This window comes from Asterias rubens, chromosome 3, assembly GCF_902459465.1.
Source record: "Asterias rubens chromosome 3, eAstRub1.3, whole genome shotgun sequence".
NCBI lineage: Eukaryota > Metazoa > Echinodermata > Asteroidea > Forcipulatida > Asteriidae > Asterias > Asterias rubens.
This window is the reverse complement of record NC_047064.1, coordinates 19,895,144-19,914,345: the sequence shown is the minus strand read 5'-3', so window position 1 is coordinate 19,914,345 and position 19,202 is coordinate 19,895,144. Positions and strand designations below refer to the sequence as shown.

Here is a 19,202-nt window from a genome sequence, read left to right as displayed (position 1 = left end):
CAGAATCCTGACCCAGAAATGGGACAGACGAACGCATAATCCGAGTTATAATCCAATTGTAATCAGTTTTCGGGTCAATCTGACCCAGATATGGATCAAACTGACTCAGAATCCGAGTTAGAATCCCAACTTTACTAGTCTCAGGTCAACCTGACACAGAAATGGGTCAGACGAAGGCAGAATCTGAGTTAAAATCCCAATTGTCGCCAGTTTCCGGGTCAACCTGAACCAGAAATGGGTCAAGGTGACACATAATCTGAGTTAGAATCTCATTTTAAACCACTTTCAGGGTCAAACTGACCTAGAAATAGGTCAGGCCCCCCTGAAACTCAGAATCAGGGTCAAGTCTGACCTGGATGTTTGTAGAGTTACAACAAATATTGACATCAACTGAACTGACTTGTGCAATATTCGCACAATTAATACTACAACATAATTATTTTATATTCTTTCTCGGCTGATATTTCTGCAATTGTGCAACTTTAAATTGTCTACATTATAGTTTAAAAACTTATGAAACAGTTGTAATTGCTTCCATGATAATTAATTTAAAATTTGTGAAAATGTATGCATTGCTGCATGTTAATGACACAAATTATGCCAAATTGTTAACACTATTTAATATTGCTAAGCATTGGTTTAAAATTTATGAATGATACATGTAATCAGTACTTGCTGTTAAAATACGACTTTACGCACAACTGAGACGTGATCGAGTCTTCATTGTAAGGTACTCCTCGAACCAACCCCACCACAATCCGACCCCCCCCCCCCCCCAACAACAACACCAACCACAACAACACCACACTATTTATACAATTTGTTCTGTAGTAGTACAAGCTAAGAAAATCCACTCATTTTATTTTCCACTTGAAATAGTCACACGGCACTACATTATTTGTAAAATATATTATTCAAGACCGCTTCTTAGGGTGCGTTCGTTTAGCTTCCCTTGGTCGACCCCGGTCTGCCCGGGTGCGTTCGAATAGCTTTGACGTCATTCCAGGGGCTCACCCGGGTCAGCCCCCAGTGCCCTGCTTGTGGAGTGGGTCACTTGGGGGCTGGCCCCAGGTAAACGACGCCACTACGAGAGCGGTGAGTGGTCGTTCGTTTAGCTCTTGTCAGGGCTCACCCGAGTAGTGAGCACCGGGGAAGCTAAACGAAAGCACCCTTAATTTCGAAGTTCTTCGGAACCCTGTTCCATTGATGAAAGGCGTATTTAGTTTAATCCTCCTTTTGCAAGCAATTGACTATAGTGGGAGACTTTTGGGCGGTCCTTTTTCACAGTTCTCGCCAGTGAGAAATTCTGAGCATATTTTTTGCTCACGCCATGGCCCTTTTCGAAACTTCGGCTTTGGATTCGGCTTGAGGCTCCTATCTCTCGTCTGAAACCCTGGGCGCGTATTATACGCAAAGCACGTGCAATTGTTATAACAACCGCGGGGCCAAGCTAGCCTGAGCCGAATCCAATGCCAAATCCAGTCGTTTCGAAAAGAGCCTCAGACTAAGGCCGAATCCGAATTGACGGCTACAACTACGGCTACGGCTGTTGCTAAGGGTGTTGCTAAGGACGTCCTATACCTCAACGCAAGGTGACGCAGAAAACTAGCCGTAGCCGTAGCTGTAGCCGCTAATTGGGACAGGGCCTATAAGAGCCGCAGAAAAGGACCGTTGTATCTGCTGCCGCCAGCGTCTCAAAATTCTCACATAATCAACGACCGACTTGATAAAACAAACCACCCGCTTTGAACGTTAAGTCCTTTAATTCCGACACACTGCCACAGAGCTCGCAAGTACCTCCACTCCCAGATGCACTGAAGGAGAACGCAAAACACGCTCCATTCCTGAGGCATATCTGTGCGCAGTCCATCCTGTCCCTGGCGTTTGCGATGTTTATTGGGGTAGAGTTGCAAGTCGCGTCGGAGGAGAAGAAGGTGAATGTTCCGGATCGGGTGTTAGGACCTAGATTGCAAACTAGTCGAGAGAAAGACAGATTGTAATTTTAGAATTCTGTATCCCAACATTGAATTGAATTGAATTGAATTGAATTGAATTGAATTGAATGGTTTATTCGTATATAAAAAAAATACATGAAATTTACAATCCTATTGTACAGCAACATATAAAATATTAAAATGAAAAATTGCACAAGCTTTGAACGTTAAGTCCAACATAATGCATGCACTAACAAATCTGTGAATTTGTTGACTTAATTGATCACCGAAGTTGCAACAAAATAATGAAAGAGAAAAATACCCTTGTTGCATAAATTTGTATTTCAGATGTCTATACAAAGGCTTCAGGCCTAGCTGAAGCATTTTATTTTACTCAAATATTTAAGTGAGAAATTACCTGTTTCTCAAAAACTACGCTACTTCAGAGTGAGCCGTTTCTCAACGTTTTGTAATATCAACAGCTCTCCGTTGCTCGTAACCAAGTTTGTTTTTGTGCTAATTACTATTTTGAGTACTTGCAATAGTGTCCAGTGTCTTTGAGAACTTGTAATTACAGTAAAAACTTGATCGACTATTATGACGGGAGCTGGGTCGGATTGGAACTTTTGCATGTTGGTCTTTTTGGACTTGTGGCATTGAAATCGGAACCACGGGGATGCGTTTTGGCGGCTGTAACCAATAATTGTTTCTGACGTCATAACCGAAACGGTAACCGAGCTCTCAACTCGGTTATCGTTCAGAATGAACAGCAGAACCAACGACCAACAACCGAAACAGTTTTTGGTTGGGGTCGCCAAAACGCACTCCAGATTGACGAGAAGTGTTGGTTGCTCATAACGTAGATTTTCTTTTTGAAAACCAACATTTTAGATAACGATTATTTTGAAAATCTATTTGTTGTTATTATTACCTGTGGTTTCTGTTGTTGTAACGCCCTGTGTTGTTTGCTTCAATGTAGTTGCAGCTACAGTAGCCGATTCCGTTGTTGCTGTGTGTATATATTGGGAAAAGTCAAAGAGATTTATTTAGCACAAAACAGCCTTCAAGATATAATAGTTTAAACAATTGTTTCAAGGGGTGTCAAAGAGTGTCCAAGGCCAGCAAAGATATTTATCTCTGATAATACAAGTCAAACTTTGAACAGTTCCACCTTGTAGAAATCTAGACTCAACAACTTACATCTTGTTGTTGCGCCCTCTGTTGTTGCCTCCAGAGTGGTCGCTGCTGCAGTCGGTCCCTGTAGGGTAGTGGCTGCTGCTGCAGATGTTGCCTGCAGGGTAGTTGCTGCTGCAGTTGTTGCCTGCAGGGTTGTGGCTGCTGCAGTTGTTGCCGCTGCAGTCGTTTCCTGAAGGGTTGTTGCTGATGCAGTTGTTTCCAGCAGGTTTGTTGTGGCTGCTGTAGTTGTTACCTGCAGGGTTGTGGCTGCTGCAGTCGTTTCCTGGAGGGTTGTTGCCGCTGCAGTTGTTGCCTGCAGGGTTGTGGATGCTGCAGTTGTTGCCGCTGCAGTTGTTTTTTGAATTGTTGTAGTGGCCTTGGTTGTAGTTGCTAAAGACAATAATATATAAAAACATTTGTAAAATGGCAAAAGACTTTGAGATGAATTTTACAATATAATAAGTAAAACACTTACGCTCTTTCGTGGTGTCTCTAACCGTTGTCATCTCCGTGGTTGTGTTTAATTCTGTACACAAGTGTGACAAAGACAGGAACGGTGGTGATATCTAATTCAGTAACATTTATTTCAATGCCGTCATTCAATACAATAATGCACTTTTATTTTGAAATTGCAAACATACGACAAAATGAAGCAGACAATACAAGGTGTAAGACAAAGAACTGGCAAGTGTCCTGCTTTTGTTTTTAACTTCACTACCGCTGAGGGAGTTCTTAAAATTGGCCTCAACATTTCGACAAAAGTTCTTCAAATTGGCCTCAACATCATGACGGTGTTTTTTTTTTACTAGTCATTCTCAGGAGACAATATCCATATCGTATCACACGATCCAAGATAACTAGTTCAACTTGATGAGTTCAATGAATAATTGAAATTAATAATTACACAGTGGGTCAAAGTACGCCCCGTCATTGGTAATCAATATTCGTGTTGGGAATTCTTTAATTAATACCAACTGATCAACAACATCGTGTCTTAAAGGCACTGAACACTATTTGGGAATATCTCAAAATATTTAATATTATTAAAAACACACTTGGTAATGAGCAACTTAAAAGTAGCCTCAACATTTCGACAAAAGTTCTTCAAATTGGCCTCAACATCATGACGGTGTTTTTTTTACTCTAGTCATTCTCAGGAGACAATATCCATATCGTATCACACGATCCACCATAACTAGTTCAACTTGATGAGTTCAATGAATAATTGAAATCAATAATTACACAGTGGGTCAAAGTACGCCCCGTCATTGGTAATCAATATTCGTGTCGGGAATTCTTTAATTAATACCAACTGATCAACAACATCGTGTCTTAAAGGCACTGAACACGTTTTGGGAATATCTCAAAATATTGAATAACTTAAAAACCCACTTGCTAATGAGCAACTGAGAGCTGTTGATAATAATTATAAAAACAGTGTGAGAAACGGTTCCCTCTGACGTAACGTAGTTTTTGAGAAAGAAGTAATTTATCACAAAAATATTTTAATCTGAAAAGACTTCAGTCCTGTAGCCTTATTCATGCATCTGAAAGCAAACCTAGTTGTGCAACAATGGTGTTTTTTCCTTACATTTTTTTTCTTGCAACGCCGTTGACCAATTGGGTCTTTTTTCCCTTCAGGTTTGTTATTTTATGCATATTGAGATACACCAAATGAGAATACTGGTCTTTCACAAATACCAAACGTGTACAGTGCCTTTTAGGATTGTGTAGAATACTACGGTAGTCTGAGAAGTTGTAGCCGGTTTTTTTTATTGTTTTTTTTTATTATTATACCTGGTGTTTTCTTGCACGTGATGTAGTGGCTTTCCGTGCACGCCTTGTCTTCCCACATGCCATCTTGGGTGATATCCATCATGATGCAGTTTTGTGTCCCATCACCGTTAGGTTGTCCCAATGCCCAGTTGACATACACTCCTGAATCGCCAGGTGTGGCATCAAAGTACTGCCAAGTCCCAGGCGACTCTATTTCATTCTGTCCTATCCAATACTGTGTATAGGACCTGTTTTGGGAAATAGAATTAACTGTTGGTTCAACTGTTGTCTGTTAATGGTCTGGACCCAATTTCATAGAGGTACCTTTGATACCTCCATCGCAAGCTGAAACAAATTGACACTAAACTCTCAAAATGCAAATTGCTTCTACAAAGATCGGGCAGTGCACCAAGTGTATCTTCGAATTGACGGATAAATTAGAAGTTCTTACGGTCTCAGCTTTTTGTATTTTTCGGTCAGTTCAGCATTCTCCCTTTCGTCCTCAACATCCAGCAGATTCCAGCCTCTGTCCTGGCAGAAAGCCGCGCCGTCCGCCCATGTCTCGGTACTCAATGCCATCCGGTAACAAGTGCCAGGCTTGGACGATATTCCGAAAGCATTTTCTCCCCAAAGAATTGTACATTCTGTGCAGGATATTTTAAAATCATACAGGTTTAATTTTAAGGCACTGTTGGCACCATTGATAATTACTCAACAGAAATTACTATCATAAAAACTTACTTAGTAACGAGCAACGAAGATCTGCATTGTGAGAAACTGTATTTGAAGTAACGTGATTTCTTTTAGAACGAAAAGCCTTTTTATTGTGCTTCTGAAAGCACACAATTTATGGACAACGAGGGTGTTTTTTCTTTCAGTATTTTACTGCAACTTCGATGATAATTGAGTCCAAATGTCCACAGACTTGTTATTTTGTGCATTCGGTTACACCTAGTTGGAATACTTGGCCAAACTTCATGGTTCTGCTTACCGTAAGCACAGAATTGGCGCTTACGCAATTCTATTCTTACGGCAAGCGTATTTCACGGGTAAGCGGAAAATTGTGGCTTCTGTCAGTGCGTGCGTACTCCACGGTACTAGCCATTCTATACGCTTACAAGGCTAGCGCAGAAAAGCGGGGAATCGTAATCGTTAGCGCAGAATTCAGCGGTAAGCAGAGCCAATAAATTGGGCCCCGGTCTTTGACAGTACCAAACGTGTCCAGTACCTTTAAATTGTCATTATTTCGGAGAAGTATTGTTTTATTATTGAATGCAGTTGCGAGACAATATTGACTTATTGTCCTGAGTTGTTGCGTCTTTTAATTAGGTTTTTTTTATACTTACCATCTGGCGTAGGAGTAGTGCACGGTGCTGTAGTTGCAAGTTCTTCAACAACTGAAAATGAAATGAAGAAAAAAGGAAAGTACACACATTACTAACGATTACAAAAGAATATGTACATTTAAAAAATAAATAAAAATGAGCAGAAAAAGTAAAACTTCTGTACCTGTTCTTATTTTGCATGTAACATAGTAGTTGTCGGTGCAATCTTTATCTTGCCATACTCCATTCTTATCCATCATAATACAGTTCTGTGTGGCTTCACCATTCGGTTGACCATCGTCCCAATTAAGGAAAACGCCCGAGCAGGTAGGTGTCGCATTCAGATACTGCCATGTCCATTCCACGGCTCGGTCGTTCTGTCCTAACCAGTGGTTCAGTTGTGAACTGAAAATAGTCAAGTGATATGAATTATGGTAAAATCAACAATAACTGTTCCAAGTTGAAAAATCACTTCAGTATCACATTGTTAGCTTCGCAAACTGACGTTGTTTACGTTGCAATCACTAATAATAAGAATGCCTAAAATATATTTTGTAAAATAATTATAAAATGTGACAGACCGTCGTTTGACAACGTATACCAAAATTGGATAGACTAAGGCCGTGTCCGAAACGACGACTTCGGCTACAGCTACGTCTTGATCAGCGCGTCTACCAGTGTTGAAGGATAGCAGACGCGCGCGATCTAGCCGTAGCTGTTGCCGAAGTCGCCGTTTCGGACACGGCCTAATTGTAACAATTGAGAAATCCAATTCATTGAAACTGTTACAAAACCAATGGGGGAAGTCAGAGAATAGAGTGTAGATTCGTGGCTACAATGTAGGCCTATACTCGCCTTCGGCTCGTACATTCTATTCACGAATCTACACTTTCTCGTCTATTCTCCTGAACATAAACTATTTTTGTGACATCACTCTATTGTTGAAAGTGTATAGAAAATCTTTACGAATCTACACTAGATTCGTTACGAGTCTACACTTAATTAAGTGTAGACTCGTAACGAATCTACACTATATTCGTTACGAATCTACACGTGTAGACTCGTAACTTAGTGTAGATTCGTAACATAATCTACAGTTGAGTATAGAATCACTACAAACTGCTCGGCCACGACACTTCCACGATGTAAATAAACTATTTTGAAACAAAAATTGTAAACACATTACGGTCTGAAATCTCGATGTCTAGCCGCAATCAGGTCGTTTTCTGCCTGATCCTCCACATCAATGAGATTCCATCCTTTACTCTTACAATCAGCTACTGCCATCTCCCATGTGAACTTGTTACCCGTCATTAAATAACAGATACCCGGCTTGACAGAACTACCGAATGCGTCATTATGCAGCTTTGTGCATTCTGTTCAAATAATCAAAATCAAACATGAAAAACGCTTAATTAATAAATGTAGGTTTTCTCGGTCAAATTCAATAAATGAGCAGCCAATTTCATTTTCATGCGTTCGAATTAAAACTGTTTTGCCTCTCCGGTTGTTACTGCGTTTCAAATTCAGAATTCGGCCATTCAATTTCGTTTTGAATCAAGTCAAATTCCTTTAGCACTCCGTTCAATCTAGCGTATCGTCATTCGTTTTCGTGACACACACGCCTCAAGAAGCGTCTGCGAATTTGAATGCTGCTTTGATGAATTGTTAAATTGAATGATTACTTTGATATATGGAATGACGCAACATTACATTTGACTAATCATAAAACGAAATCGAATGACCCCTTTCAGTAGCATTCGATTTCGCGCGAAATAGAATAGCTTGGTGGTTTAATTGACTGCTCATTTGCCGAAATTGAACGAGAAAACAAAAACCTATATTAGGTTTTCTCGGTCAATTTCGGCAAATGAGCCACCAAGCTATTATATTTCGCGCGAAATCGAATGCTACTGAAAAGACCTCATTCGATTTCGTTTTATGATTAGTCAAATGTAATGTTGCGTCATTCGATTTAACAAAATAATAGGAATTTGACTCGACTAAAAACGAAATTGAATGGCCGAATTCGGAACTTGAAACGCAGTAACAACTTTAACTCGAACGCATGAAAATGAAATTGACTGCTCATTTGCCGAATTTGACCGAGAAAACCTTTAATATGAAAGCATTATGTGTTCATCCATATTTAGTTTGGCCGTGTTTCTGTCAGTGATCTTCGTAAGTTGAACTATGTTGTACGATCAGCAGAGAGGGTTTTAGACCTTTATCATGTTGCCGCCATCTTGGTCATGTTCCTTGTATCGAATAACAATAATGAATGCTAATAATCAGTATGCAAATAGGAACCAGACTATTTTTTACTTCCAGCCTCGGTTTGGTTACACTGTTATCAATGGGAGGAAATGAAGATGGCTGCACCATGATAAAGTTCTATTGGCATACTAGCCTGCTATCACTGGAATCAATCTATTATAACAGAATGTGTAAACGCATAGATCCATAATGCAGGGCGAATTTCACCCGAAAATAGTGTGATTGGTAGCAGTATCAAAACAAGGGTGATTTCAAACGATCCCAGCGGACTGTTTTATCTTCACAATTTGATTGAATTTGTTTTAACTGTCTCCCGGGCCCAATGTCATAAAGCCTGTAAGTACAACAAGATGATAAGCACTAGAAAGCATTGCTTAGGCCTATAACAGAACTATATAGGATACCAGCCAAAATTCCAGTGTGTTTACATTGTCATGGCTGGTGCCCCACTCAATTTTTGCTTATGGCGTGAAATTGAGCCCTGGTACTTTTTCGAAAGATGATAAACGAGTTATAATATGTTTATATGTCCCTATGACGGCTTCGGCTTTGGATTCGACCCGGGCTAGCTTTTGACAATTGCGCGTGTTTTGCATACACGCACTCAGGGCTTCAGACGAGAGAAGCCGTGGTTTGGAAAAGGACCTAGATGTCATAAAACTGACATTCCCAATTAGGCCTATATAAATTAATTAACATAGACTTATAATAGATTACGTCACAGAAGAGGTCAACAAGTGAATAACTTAGCATACTTACCTTCCATTTGGGGGTCGACGGAGCTACAGTTGGATGTAGGATCTGCCGTGCCTGGATCTGCAAAGAAAGAAAGGAACAGCATTTTTACAATGAATATTGGACATCTTTCAGTCAAAGACCATGTCTTCATATTTTGTGTATCCAAACATATGCATAAAATAACAAGTCTATGTTAAACTGCAAGAGAATAGTTTATAGCTAAAAAAAACACTCTTGTTGCACAAATAAGTGTGCTTTCAGATGCCTGAAAGTCTTTTATTTTGAGTGAGAAATTACCTCTTTCTCAGAAATGTTGCCTCAGAGGGGGCCGTTTCTCATTCACGGAACTTAGATGGCCATTGTCGCCGTTGTTATCGTTGTTGTCGTCAGTGTTATTGTCGTTAGTGTTATTGTTATTTTTGTCATTTTTTAGGCCATTGCTATTCAATATATATAACGTTATGACAACAATGACGGACTTACCTCTTTTAAATTTGCACAGCGCGTTGAAGTTCCCATTGCATGCCTTGTCCTGAAACTTTCCTGATGACTTTTTTAGCATGACCATACAGTTCTGCTCTCTTCCACCGTTAGGTTGCTGGCTGTCCCAGTTATGGTACACCGGACACTCAGTGCTTGCTGTGTACCTCCAAACATCTTCCTGTTGCCGGTCATTCTGCCCAATCCAATACCCATTGTTATCTCTGTAAAGTAAATAAAAGACTTCCTTTTGGCTCCATTTGGTTTCTACCTTTTTCTCTGTTTTCATTTAGTTTCATTTATTCTGGCTGTTACACCAGAGAAGCGAACTTAAAGTTATTGAACACTTTGAACAGTATTTTCCAAAGGCCCACACTTCGTGTATCACAACTTAAAGGTATATAAAATAACAAACCTGTGAAAATTTAGGCTCAATCGGTCATCGGAGTAGGGAGAAAATAACGGGAAAACCCACCCTTGTTTCCGCACGTTTCGCCGTGTCATGACATGGGTTTAAAATAAATCCGTAATTCTCGATATCGAGAATTGATATTGTTTTAATGTTTTCTCAAAAAGTAAAGCATTTCATGGAATAATATTTCAAGAGAAGTCTTTCACCATTACCTTCTGTAAACCCTGTAATTGTAAATCTGTGAACTTTTTTTTTTCGGTTCCAAAAGTGTCCAATGGCTTTAATCACTGTACTAGCCAAGAACCCAATGAAGAGAAGACAAGGAGGGAAGTTGAAGTTTTAGATGGGGGATGAAAACACCCGGGGAAACCCCACACATCTGAAACCCAATCCACATAGAGCCCCCGGCGTGATTCGACCCGGGTTCCTATGGGTCTTTAGGAAAGGTACCACTACGCCAATCTGACCGCCTTGACAATGTTATGCTTGTTGCCAGGCCCTTGAACGTTGCATATATACCTTTTCGCAAATACCAATGCGCAAGCGCAGACTGTTGAATGAGGTGCATTGTGGGATATATATGGATCAAATTTGGATACCAGCAAGACCACAATGCACCTAATTCCAAGCTTTACGCGCGCGCCCCGGTATTTGCGAAAAGGTCTATTACCAGAAGAGAAAATGGGAGATATTGTATTAGGGATCCCTTACAAACGTCCCTTGGATTGGGATAAAACAATTAAAGGCATTGTACACTATAGGTTTACTCAAAATAATCATAAAACAAATACTTAGTAACGAGCAATGGGGAACTGTTGATAGAATATCTGGGAAACGGCTCCCTCTGAAGTAGCATAGTTGTTGAGAAAGAGGTTATTTCTTACGGTACTGAATTCTTGAAATACTCCCGGCCTGAAGTCCAATTGAGTCCAAATTTTCACAGATTTGTAATTTTATGCATAATTGAATACACCAAGTGAGAACACTGATCTCTGACAATTACCAAAGGTGTCAAGTGTCTTTATTACTCTACTGTTATATCCATTTGGTTGTGACTTCAACTTACGGAAATTTATCTCTGTTCCAAACCTCCAAGAAAGTATTCTCCGCCTCGTTTTCAATGTCGGCTATCGACCAAGAACCGTACGTAGGCCCATAATTCGAACAGAAACTGACAGCGCTGTCGAACGTAAAGGTCATATAGCTCTCAGAGACGTAACACACTCCTGGTACCTCCGGGTTGCCGAATGCAAAGTAGTTGATGTCCTGACATTCTGTTGGGAAGGAGAAGCCAGGAATATGATTCAATATTAATTTGTATATAATAATTGTGAACTCGGCAGTGGCGTGACCCAGCGGCGTAGGCTTTTAGCTCCTGCTCAAAAACCTCTGCTTTTGTGGTGGTTAAAAAAAAAAAATCTTTTTCAAATAAGCAAAAAAATAATGACAAAAATTAATAACAATAAACAAGATAAAAAGGGCAAAAATGTATGGTTGTATACATGAATGAATAGACATCCACCCTAAATACATTTAGGGTACTGTAGCGGTTATTAGGATGAAGCACTTGTTACTAAGTTTAACCACCGTGTAATTCAAGAGCAAATTGGTTGGAAACACAAACTTATAAATCAGTTAAATAAAACATGAATGTGTTGTAACAATAATAATAACAATAATTAGACATTCATAAAGCGCACATAATAAATATGCCTTAAATGGCACCCAAGGCGCATAAGAAAATACTACAAACAGTATAATTGGCGAAATAATGACAAGATGGAAATGACATGCAGTTAATCGATGGATTCCTTCATGAGGTATGTTTTCAGATTCTTGTGAACAATTCTGTATGAATGTATTAATTAATAAACCAGAATCATGAAAATTCCTCACATCTGGAAGTGTCGTGGCCGAGCGGTTAAGAGCTCCGAATTCAAACTCTGGTGTTTCTGATCAGCAGAGTGTGGGTTCGAATCCCCAGCCGTGACACTTGTGTCCTTAAGCAAGACACTTAACCAGTGCTTCGTCCCTTCGGATGGGACGTAAAGCCGTTGGTCCCATGTGTTGTGTAAACGCATGTAAAAGAACCCAGTGCACTTATCGAAAAGAGAAGGGGTTCGCCCCGGTGTTCCTGGCTGGATTGGCAGCATATTGCGCCATAGCACCTTGTAAACCATTACATGGTGCTTAAGGATTAGGTCTTATATCTCATAATGCGCCCCACTCCTTGCAGTAATAATACCTGGCGCTTTGTATCCTTTGGCAAAAGGCGCGTTATAAATATGGTTATTATTATCTGATCATTCTTACCGTCTGGTGCTGCTGTAGATGTGTCTGGCCTAAACTCAGGGCTGCATGTTGGAATGGTGTCTATTAAACGACATGGAAGTAGTAAATATCAAACATTAAAGGGCCTGGGTACTGTTATGGGACTACTTTTCGTATGATGGCGTAGTAATATTATGAATACTAATTAAGTACGGGGTATAGTACTTATACCAGGGCGCGGCCTATGATCGCCAGTAGCCGTTAGCCTGGTCTGGGAGGTTGGAGTCTCCGTCTTTAATTTACCTAAGTTTCGTAAGTTAAGTTATTAAATAAAGCTATTGTGTTCTCTAATAAGAAGTCTCACTAGCCTGTTTTATTTGAAGTTGTGTACTAGTATTCACGGTAGGCTGACAAAGCCATAATAGTACTTATTGTAAGGACACAAAACACAATGTCGACAGTTTTAAATAAACTATTATAAATAGTTATTTAAAAGGTTTACTATTTATAATAGTTTGAAGATCATGAATGGTCTTGTTCCGGCAGTATGTGCTTTTATAACAGAAATGTAAGTGTACCTGACTTTTTTTCCTGAAGACGAGCACAGCATACTGATTGAAACGTCCAGACCACACCGGCTCTTTTCAGAGCCAACACTCCCTCCAAATGGATTTGATAAATGGTCGTACCGAAAGTTTACTATTTATAATAGTTAAAGTCACTGGACACCTACAGTAATTGTCAAATACAAGTATTATCACTTGCTGTATCCAGACATTTGCATAAAATAACAAATCTGTAAAACAGTTGGACTCAATTGGTCATTGAATTTGCAAGCGAACAATGAAAGGAAAAACACCCTTATTGCACAAATTAATTGTGGGCTTTCAGATGCCTAAATAAAACAATTTTAGGGCTGCAGTCTTTCATCAGATTCAAATTATTTGGGTGAGAAATTACTTCTTTCTCAAAAACTACATCTCTCCGTATTTCCAAGTAATTTTGTTCTGCTTCAAATTATTTTGAGTAATTACCAATAGTGTCCAGTGCCTTGAGTTCTTATTTCGTACCTGATGTAAGTTTAACCTTGCAAATGGTGTCATATTTGTCGTCACATTCCCTGTCTTGAAACTTCCCTCCATCGTCATAAAAGTACACCACACAATTTTGTCGCCTATCGCCGTTGGGTTGACCCTCGCGCCAGTTCAGGTACACGGGGGAATCGCACGGATTGGCGGCGCTAGCGTTCAGGTAGCGCCACACATCTTCCGTTGCCATGTCATTTTGACCAATCCAAAACTCATTCGCAGTACTGTGTGTGAATAAAAGTTAATTTTAAACTTTCATTATGCATGATGTCGCTGAAGATTGGACTGAAAGTCGAAATGAGTTTTGTTCTTACTTTTACTTCTTTAAAAGAAGCAACAGTTGGCAGTTTAGGAAAAACGCCATCTAATTTTCATTCTCATATAATAACCACAACCCCTCACATGTACACATTTACCTCTGGGTGGAGAGAAGCTTGCGGTTAAGTGTCTTGCTCAAGGACACAAGTGTCATGACCGGGATTCGAACCCATATCCCGATTTGCTTAACCACCAGAATTTGAGCTCTCATCCGCTCGGCTACGAGTGTTATAATATAGTAAGCAATTCATAAGAATAAAAACAGAATAAAAACTTACGAAGTATTGACGTTGATTGCGTTTTGGATGATTTTATTCTCCGTGTCGTCCTCGATATCAGCAACATCCCACCCAAGACTGTCGTTCAATCTCTGACATGCGGTCCTTGCATCCAAGAAATACCTCTTTGTGTCCGTCAGGAAGAGATAACATACTCCGGGTTTGTCAGGATGTCCAAAAGAATCACCGTGAATGTCGGAACAAGAGACTGGGGTCGAAGCCGCTTCACGCTCAGTGACGAACAAGTATGAAGTAGGGACGGCATCGGCATCTACAGACAATAACAATTGTGCAATAATGATGACTGCTTTTGACAAGATGGTTAAAAGAGTCACCAGGAAAGTCGGAACAAGAAACTCAGGCTAAGTGATGAACATTTATGCAGAAAGGCACCACATCGGCGTCTGGGGCTGGCTCTAAAGACAATGGTAAATTGTGCAATAATGAAACTGGTTTGATAGGATGGTCAAAAGAATCACCAGGAAAGTCTGAACAACAAACTGGGGTCGAAGATTCACGCTTAATTGTGAATATTATGTTTGCAGATGATTTTGCTCTTATATATGTGGTTTTGCTCTTATATGTGCGTGGTTATGCTCTGGTTTTGCTCTTATGTGGTTTTGCACATTTTAGTCATAAACGGTCCCTCATACATAACCGCTTGATGGCTCTAAATACAATTTACTGGTTTGTTAGGATGGTTAAAAGAATCATTAAGGAAAGTCGGAACAAGTAACTGGGGTCGAAGCTTCAGGCTCAATTGTGAATGTTTGCAGTTGGCACCACATCGGCGTCTGGGGCTGGCTCAAGAGACAATAATTGTGCAATTATGTAACTATTGTCGCCGTTCTTTTCATCTTTCTTTGATCATTAGGTTTCCATTGTGCAATTGTTGCACAATGCAATGCTTCTTTTATAAATGATAATTAATTCACAATAGTTTAAATATCTCCAAGTAAGCGATTTTTGACAGTTTTTATGTCTACAACCAAGTTGAAAACATCAGTAGATATATATAGCAATCATAGTTTGAGCAGATTGGGAGAACCTCTGCGAATATATATATGCGTGTTTAATGAAGTAGTGAAATTGCCCGTGGAAAACTTATTCTCAAATGTTAATAATAATATGAATATGATAATAATGTTAATAGATGGTAAACAAATTTTATGAAAACCATCGATGCGTATAGGACCTACGATTGTGCATCAATATATTGATTGAATTTTATTGAAACCACTCGAGCACAATGAAATGACCTAGAAAAAAAATGACCATTGCAAACCGACATCAAAGCACGTCAAACATCAGGTTATTACTGGGGTTTTTTCCTTCTTCTTTCTTCTTTTCTTTTGTTCTCCAAATTTACAGCTTAGAATTGTCCTTATATTCCGAAAATTGCAAGGAACAGGGTTTTAAAGCCACACGTTTTTCTAATACCATTTTCTTCTGCAAATGTGAAAAAAGACTCTTGATTTTACGAATGAATGCAATTTTTCGTAGCCTTCAATTTAAAGATGGATAAATTCTACTCATTTGTTAGCAATATATCGCACATGGTCATGTTTAAAATTCAAGGGATACGGCAAAATCTACCCCCCCCCCCCCACTGCAAAAACTGGGGTGTTAAATTAATTCTTCCTGGTATCTATATGTCACAACAACAACATGGTGTTATTTATTCCCATTACTATATCGTTGGTGAAATTAACACCGTGTCGGTGTTGCCACATATTATAGATACCAAGAGAATCAATTTAACACCCCAGTTTTTGCAGAGCCTCCTCTTTTTCGCTTGGTCTGAGCAGCAAAGGATAAACAAATCTAACCCCACCCCACCCCCTCTACCATTTCATAGCTGGAGGGGTGTTGTGTTGAAAGAAATCATTTAACAATTATAATTTTTGCATTTATTTTACTTTTTGACCAAAAAGTTATCATGTTTTTGACCGAAAAGCTATTTATGAATGGGAATCAAAGTGTGTTGAATCGGTTTTCAACTAGTGGTTTAAACCCGCCGAGGCCTGGTTCTTTATAATTTACCTCGACTTCGTCTCGGTAAAATTATCAAGAACCAGGCCTCGTTGGGATTAAAACACTAGTTGAAAACCTCTTCACCACACATTGATTCCCTGTTTGATTATTTTCTTCAGTTCTATATGTGAAGGTTTCACAGGGGGTATCTTGTTCATTAAAAAAAACATTAAAGGGAAGGTACACGTTTGTTAATTACTCAAAACAAATATTAACTTAAAAACTGGTAACGAGCATTGGAGACCATTTGATAGTATAAAACAATGTGAGAAACGGCTCCCCCTGAAGTAGTATAGATTTTGAGAAAGAGGTAACTTCTCACTAAAATAATAAAAGACTTCTCGCCAGAAGTCTTTTATTCATATCTGAAAGCACACAAATTCGTCCAACAAGGGTGTTTTTTTTTCTTTTCGATGACCAATTGAGCCCAAATTTATGTTATTTTATGCTTATGTTGGGATACACCCAGTGAGAAGACTGGTCTTTGACAATTGCCAAACATGTACCTTCCCTTTAAAAAAAACCCCATCAAATATCATTTTGACACGCATTCAATTTCACGCCATTTCTCACGGGATAGGCCTGATTCAATTTCATTTTCGTGAACATTATGATTTCGCTCCGCTCGTCATCATTCAAATTCGTTTCAGTCATTTGTTATGTAGAATTTCAAGAGTCAAAAGGCATATGTCATAGCATTTCAAACAAAAATTAATGAGCCGGATAATGAAATGCTTTTCCAGGACAATTAAACACAAATAACAATTAATAATAATTCAAAATAAATAATAAAGAATATTTAGAAGGCGCCAAAATCCACCAAATTGCGGTGCTCAAGGCGCACAAGAGGGAATCCACACGCACTAAAGGAAACTTTAGACATAAAACAACTCTATAAGAGCAAATAATTGACAATTTTAAAACACTTGAAGACACCGGACACTATTGGTAATTGTCAAAGACCAGTCTTCCCACTTGGTGCATCTCAACATATGCATAAAATAACAAACCTGTGAAAATTTGAATTCAATTGGTCGTCGAAGTTGTGAGATAATAATGAAAGAAAAAACACCCTTGTCACACAAAGTTGTGTGCTTTCAGATACTAAATTTCGAGACCTCAAAACCTAATTCTGAGGTCTCGAAATCAAATTCGTGGAAAATTACTTCTTTCTCGAACTCGTTACCAAGTAATGTTTTATGCTAATGACCAATACTGTCCACTGCCTTTAAAACTAAATTGACTATGGGTTTATCATTTGTAAAAGTACACTTACCAATTTGAGCTTCTCCGTTAGACGCCAATAATAGAATATTGAGAGAAACGCACATCATCCAGATAAACGCCATTTTCGTCGACAACAATTTCTCTCTACTCCTCAGTTATCAACTCCTATCCAAATGATATCTTCCTGTAAATTACCCGCGCCCGCTTTCACTTCATAACGATCTCACTCACTAAACGAATGAAGCTCTACTCATTATACAGCGGTTTTGATTTGAATTGTTTACTGTGTCAATTCAACTTGTTATTTTCATTGGCAACGCAACTAACACGACGTCATAAAACCAACCACCCGTCGCTAAGGAAGGCTCGTACAATCTTCGGTCCTAGACTACACGCGGCACTTCTAAAAACAAAAACACTCAACACTACTTCGGTTGAGTCTTTGGGTTTTTCATTGAGAACACCAGACGTGGAAACAAGGTTAAAATTGCTAATCTTCAACCTCGTCCTTCTCGGCGCTTCTTGGAATTTTTGCTTTGTTGAGAACGTAGACGTGGAAATAAGGTAAAAAAAACATTTCTAACCTTCCAAACCCATTCCTTCTCGGTAATTCGAAAAACCAAACCCCAATCTTACTTCGGCTTGGTCTTGTTTTTTATACATTATTATTAAAGTCACCTGGAAATAGAATTTTTTTTCTTTCAAACATAAGAGTATTTATGCTTACGAACAATAAACAATTTTTTTAGTAATTGTTTGTCACGATTTATATGTTTAAAAAATATATAAAGTTGTTTGGGGGCTGACTCCGCCTACCCCTTTTGTGACGTCAATCGAGGCAGACTTTGCCTGCAATGCGTATAGTAAACACACGTGCAAAGTACATGTACGTCCAAGTCGTGAGTTGGTACATTTCAAAAAGTGTTTTTCTGCATTCAGCAGCAATACACCTGGTCTGCATTGCCGGAAAAAAACAAAAACATTTTTTTTTTAAACGTTCAAACTCACGACTTGGTCCGTACATGTACTTTGCAATTGTGTTTACTCTACGCATTACAGGCAAAGTCTGCCTCGATTGACGTCACGAACAGCGCCCTCTCGGGTCGGGGTCTACTCTTAAATTTGTAATTTAACATAAGAACTGATTTTTTAAAACCTTAGTTAACTGTTTATTCACATTCCACTCATCAAAACACATATATTAGTGACAAAAGCTTTATTTTGAAAAAATACCACTTCCAGGTGACTTTAAGAACGCAGACGTGGAAACAAGGTTGAAAATTGCTAACGTTAAACCTCGTCCTTCTCCCTTTTCACCGCTTCCCGACGAAGCAATTCTTCCCTCCTTTGTCTTTTTTCTTTTGTTCCAAGCAAGTTTTTGATCGATTGTCGGCTACCAGTTTTTATGGAATGAGGGTAAAGCATAAAGACCCGATAATTAATAATTATGTCATCTTGACATTATCATTAGAAAATTAACATTAGAAAATTTTATAAACAGCTCTGGTTGATTTTTTTTGTTTTCATTTAAACTTACAATTTACGCGAATAATATTATAATTTGCATGTCCTTGACTTTTTCTTTTAATTAGCTCGTGGCGCCTTTAAGAAGATCTAACGGCTCATAGATTCCCAAATGAAAAGTCTCAATTGAAAATTAAATTATCGATTTGATGGTATTTTTATATCTTGTTGCGTCCTTGGTGGTCGTTCCCAAAAAAAATGCTTTCTTTGTTTTGTTAGTATATTTTTTCTTAAAGGCTCCGTATACGTTTAGTAATGACTGAAAATTTGCAATAAAAATTTAATTGGTAAGAAGTGCAGGGGCTTTAGGTAGTATGATGCATTTTGAGAATCTGTTCCCACTG

The 19,202-nt window shown here is 38.9% G+C and overlaps 1 protein-coding gene across 1 annotated transcript; it reads right to left on the bottom strand.

Moving 5' to 3' along the window:
• Window positions 1–1,571: 1,571 nt before the first annotated feature.
• LOC117288127 (macrophage mannose receptor 1-like) lies at window positions 1,572–17,456 on the bottom strand. Its single transcript, XM_033768828.1, has 15 exons — window positions 17,384–17,456; window positions 14,074–14,344; window positions 13,460–13,701; window positions 12,432–12,491; window positions 11,185–11,392; window positions 9,710–9,930; window positions 9,248–9,304; window positions 7,398–7,587; window positions 6,396–6,616; window positions 6,233–6,283; window positions 5,338–5,530; window positions 4,908–5,134; window positions 3,135–3,500; window positions 2,866–2,943; window positions 1,572–1,974 (listed from the first exon to the last, which is right to left on the bottom strand). Exons 1-15 carry the CDS (start codon window positions 17,454–17,456, stop codon window positions 1,712–1,714), a joined length of 2,721 nt encoding a protein of 906 aa, XP_033624719.1. The 3' UTR covers window positions 1,572–1,711.
• Between the last annotated feature and the right edge of the window lie 1,746 nt (window positions 17,457–19,202).

Bases quoted from the DNA above. Each gene is read 5' to 3' on its own strand.
- LOC117288127 (XM_033768828.1), bottom strand. From the start codon at position 17,456: ATGGCGTTTATCTGGATGATGTGCGTTTCTCTCAATATTCTATTATTG. The intron at 9,305-9,709 runs GTAAGTCCGTCA...CTTTCTTTGCAG, and splicing joins GCTGTGCAAATTTAAAAGAG to ATCCAGGCACGGCAGATCCT. The intron at 5,531-6,232 runs GTAAGTATAAAA...TATCCTGCACAG, and splicing joins CACTACTCCTACGCCAGATG to AATGTACAATTCTTTGGGGA.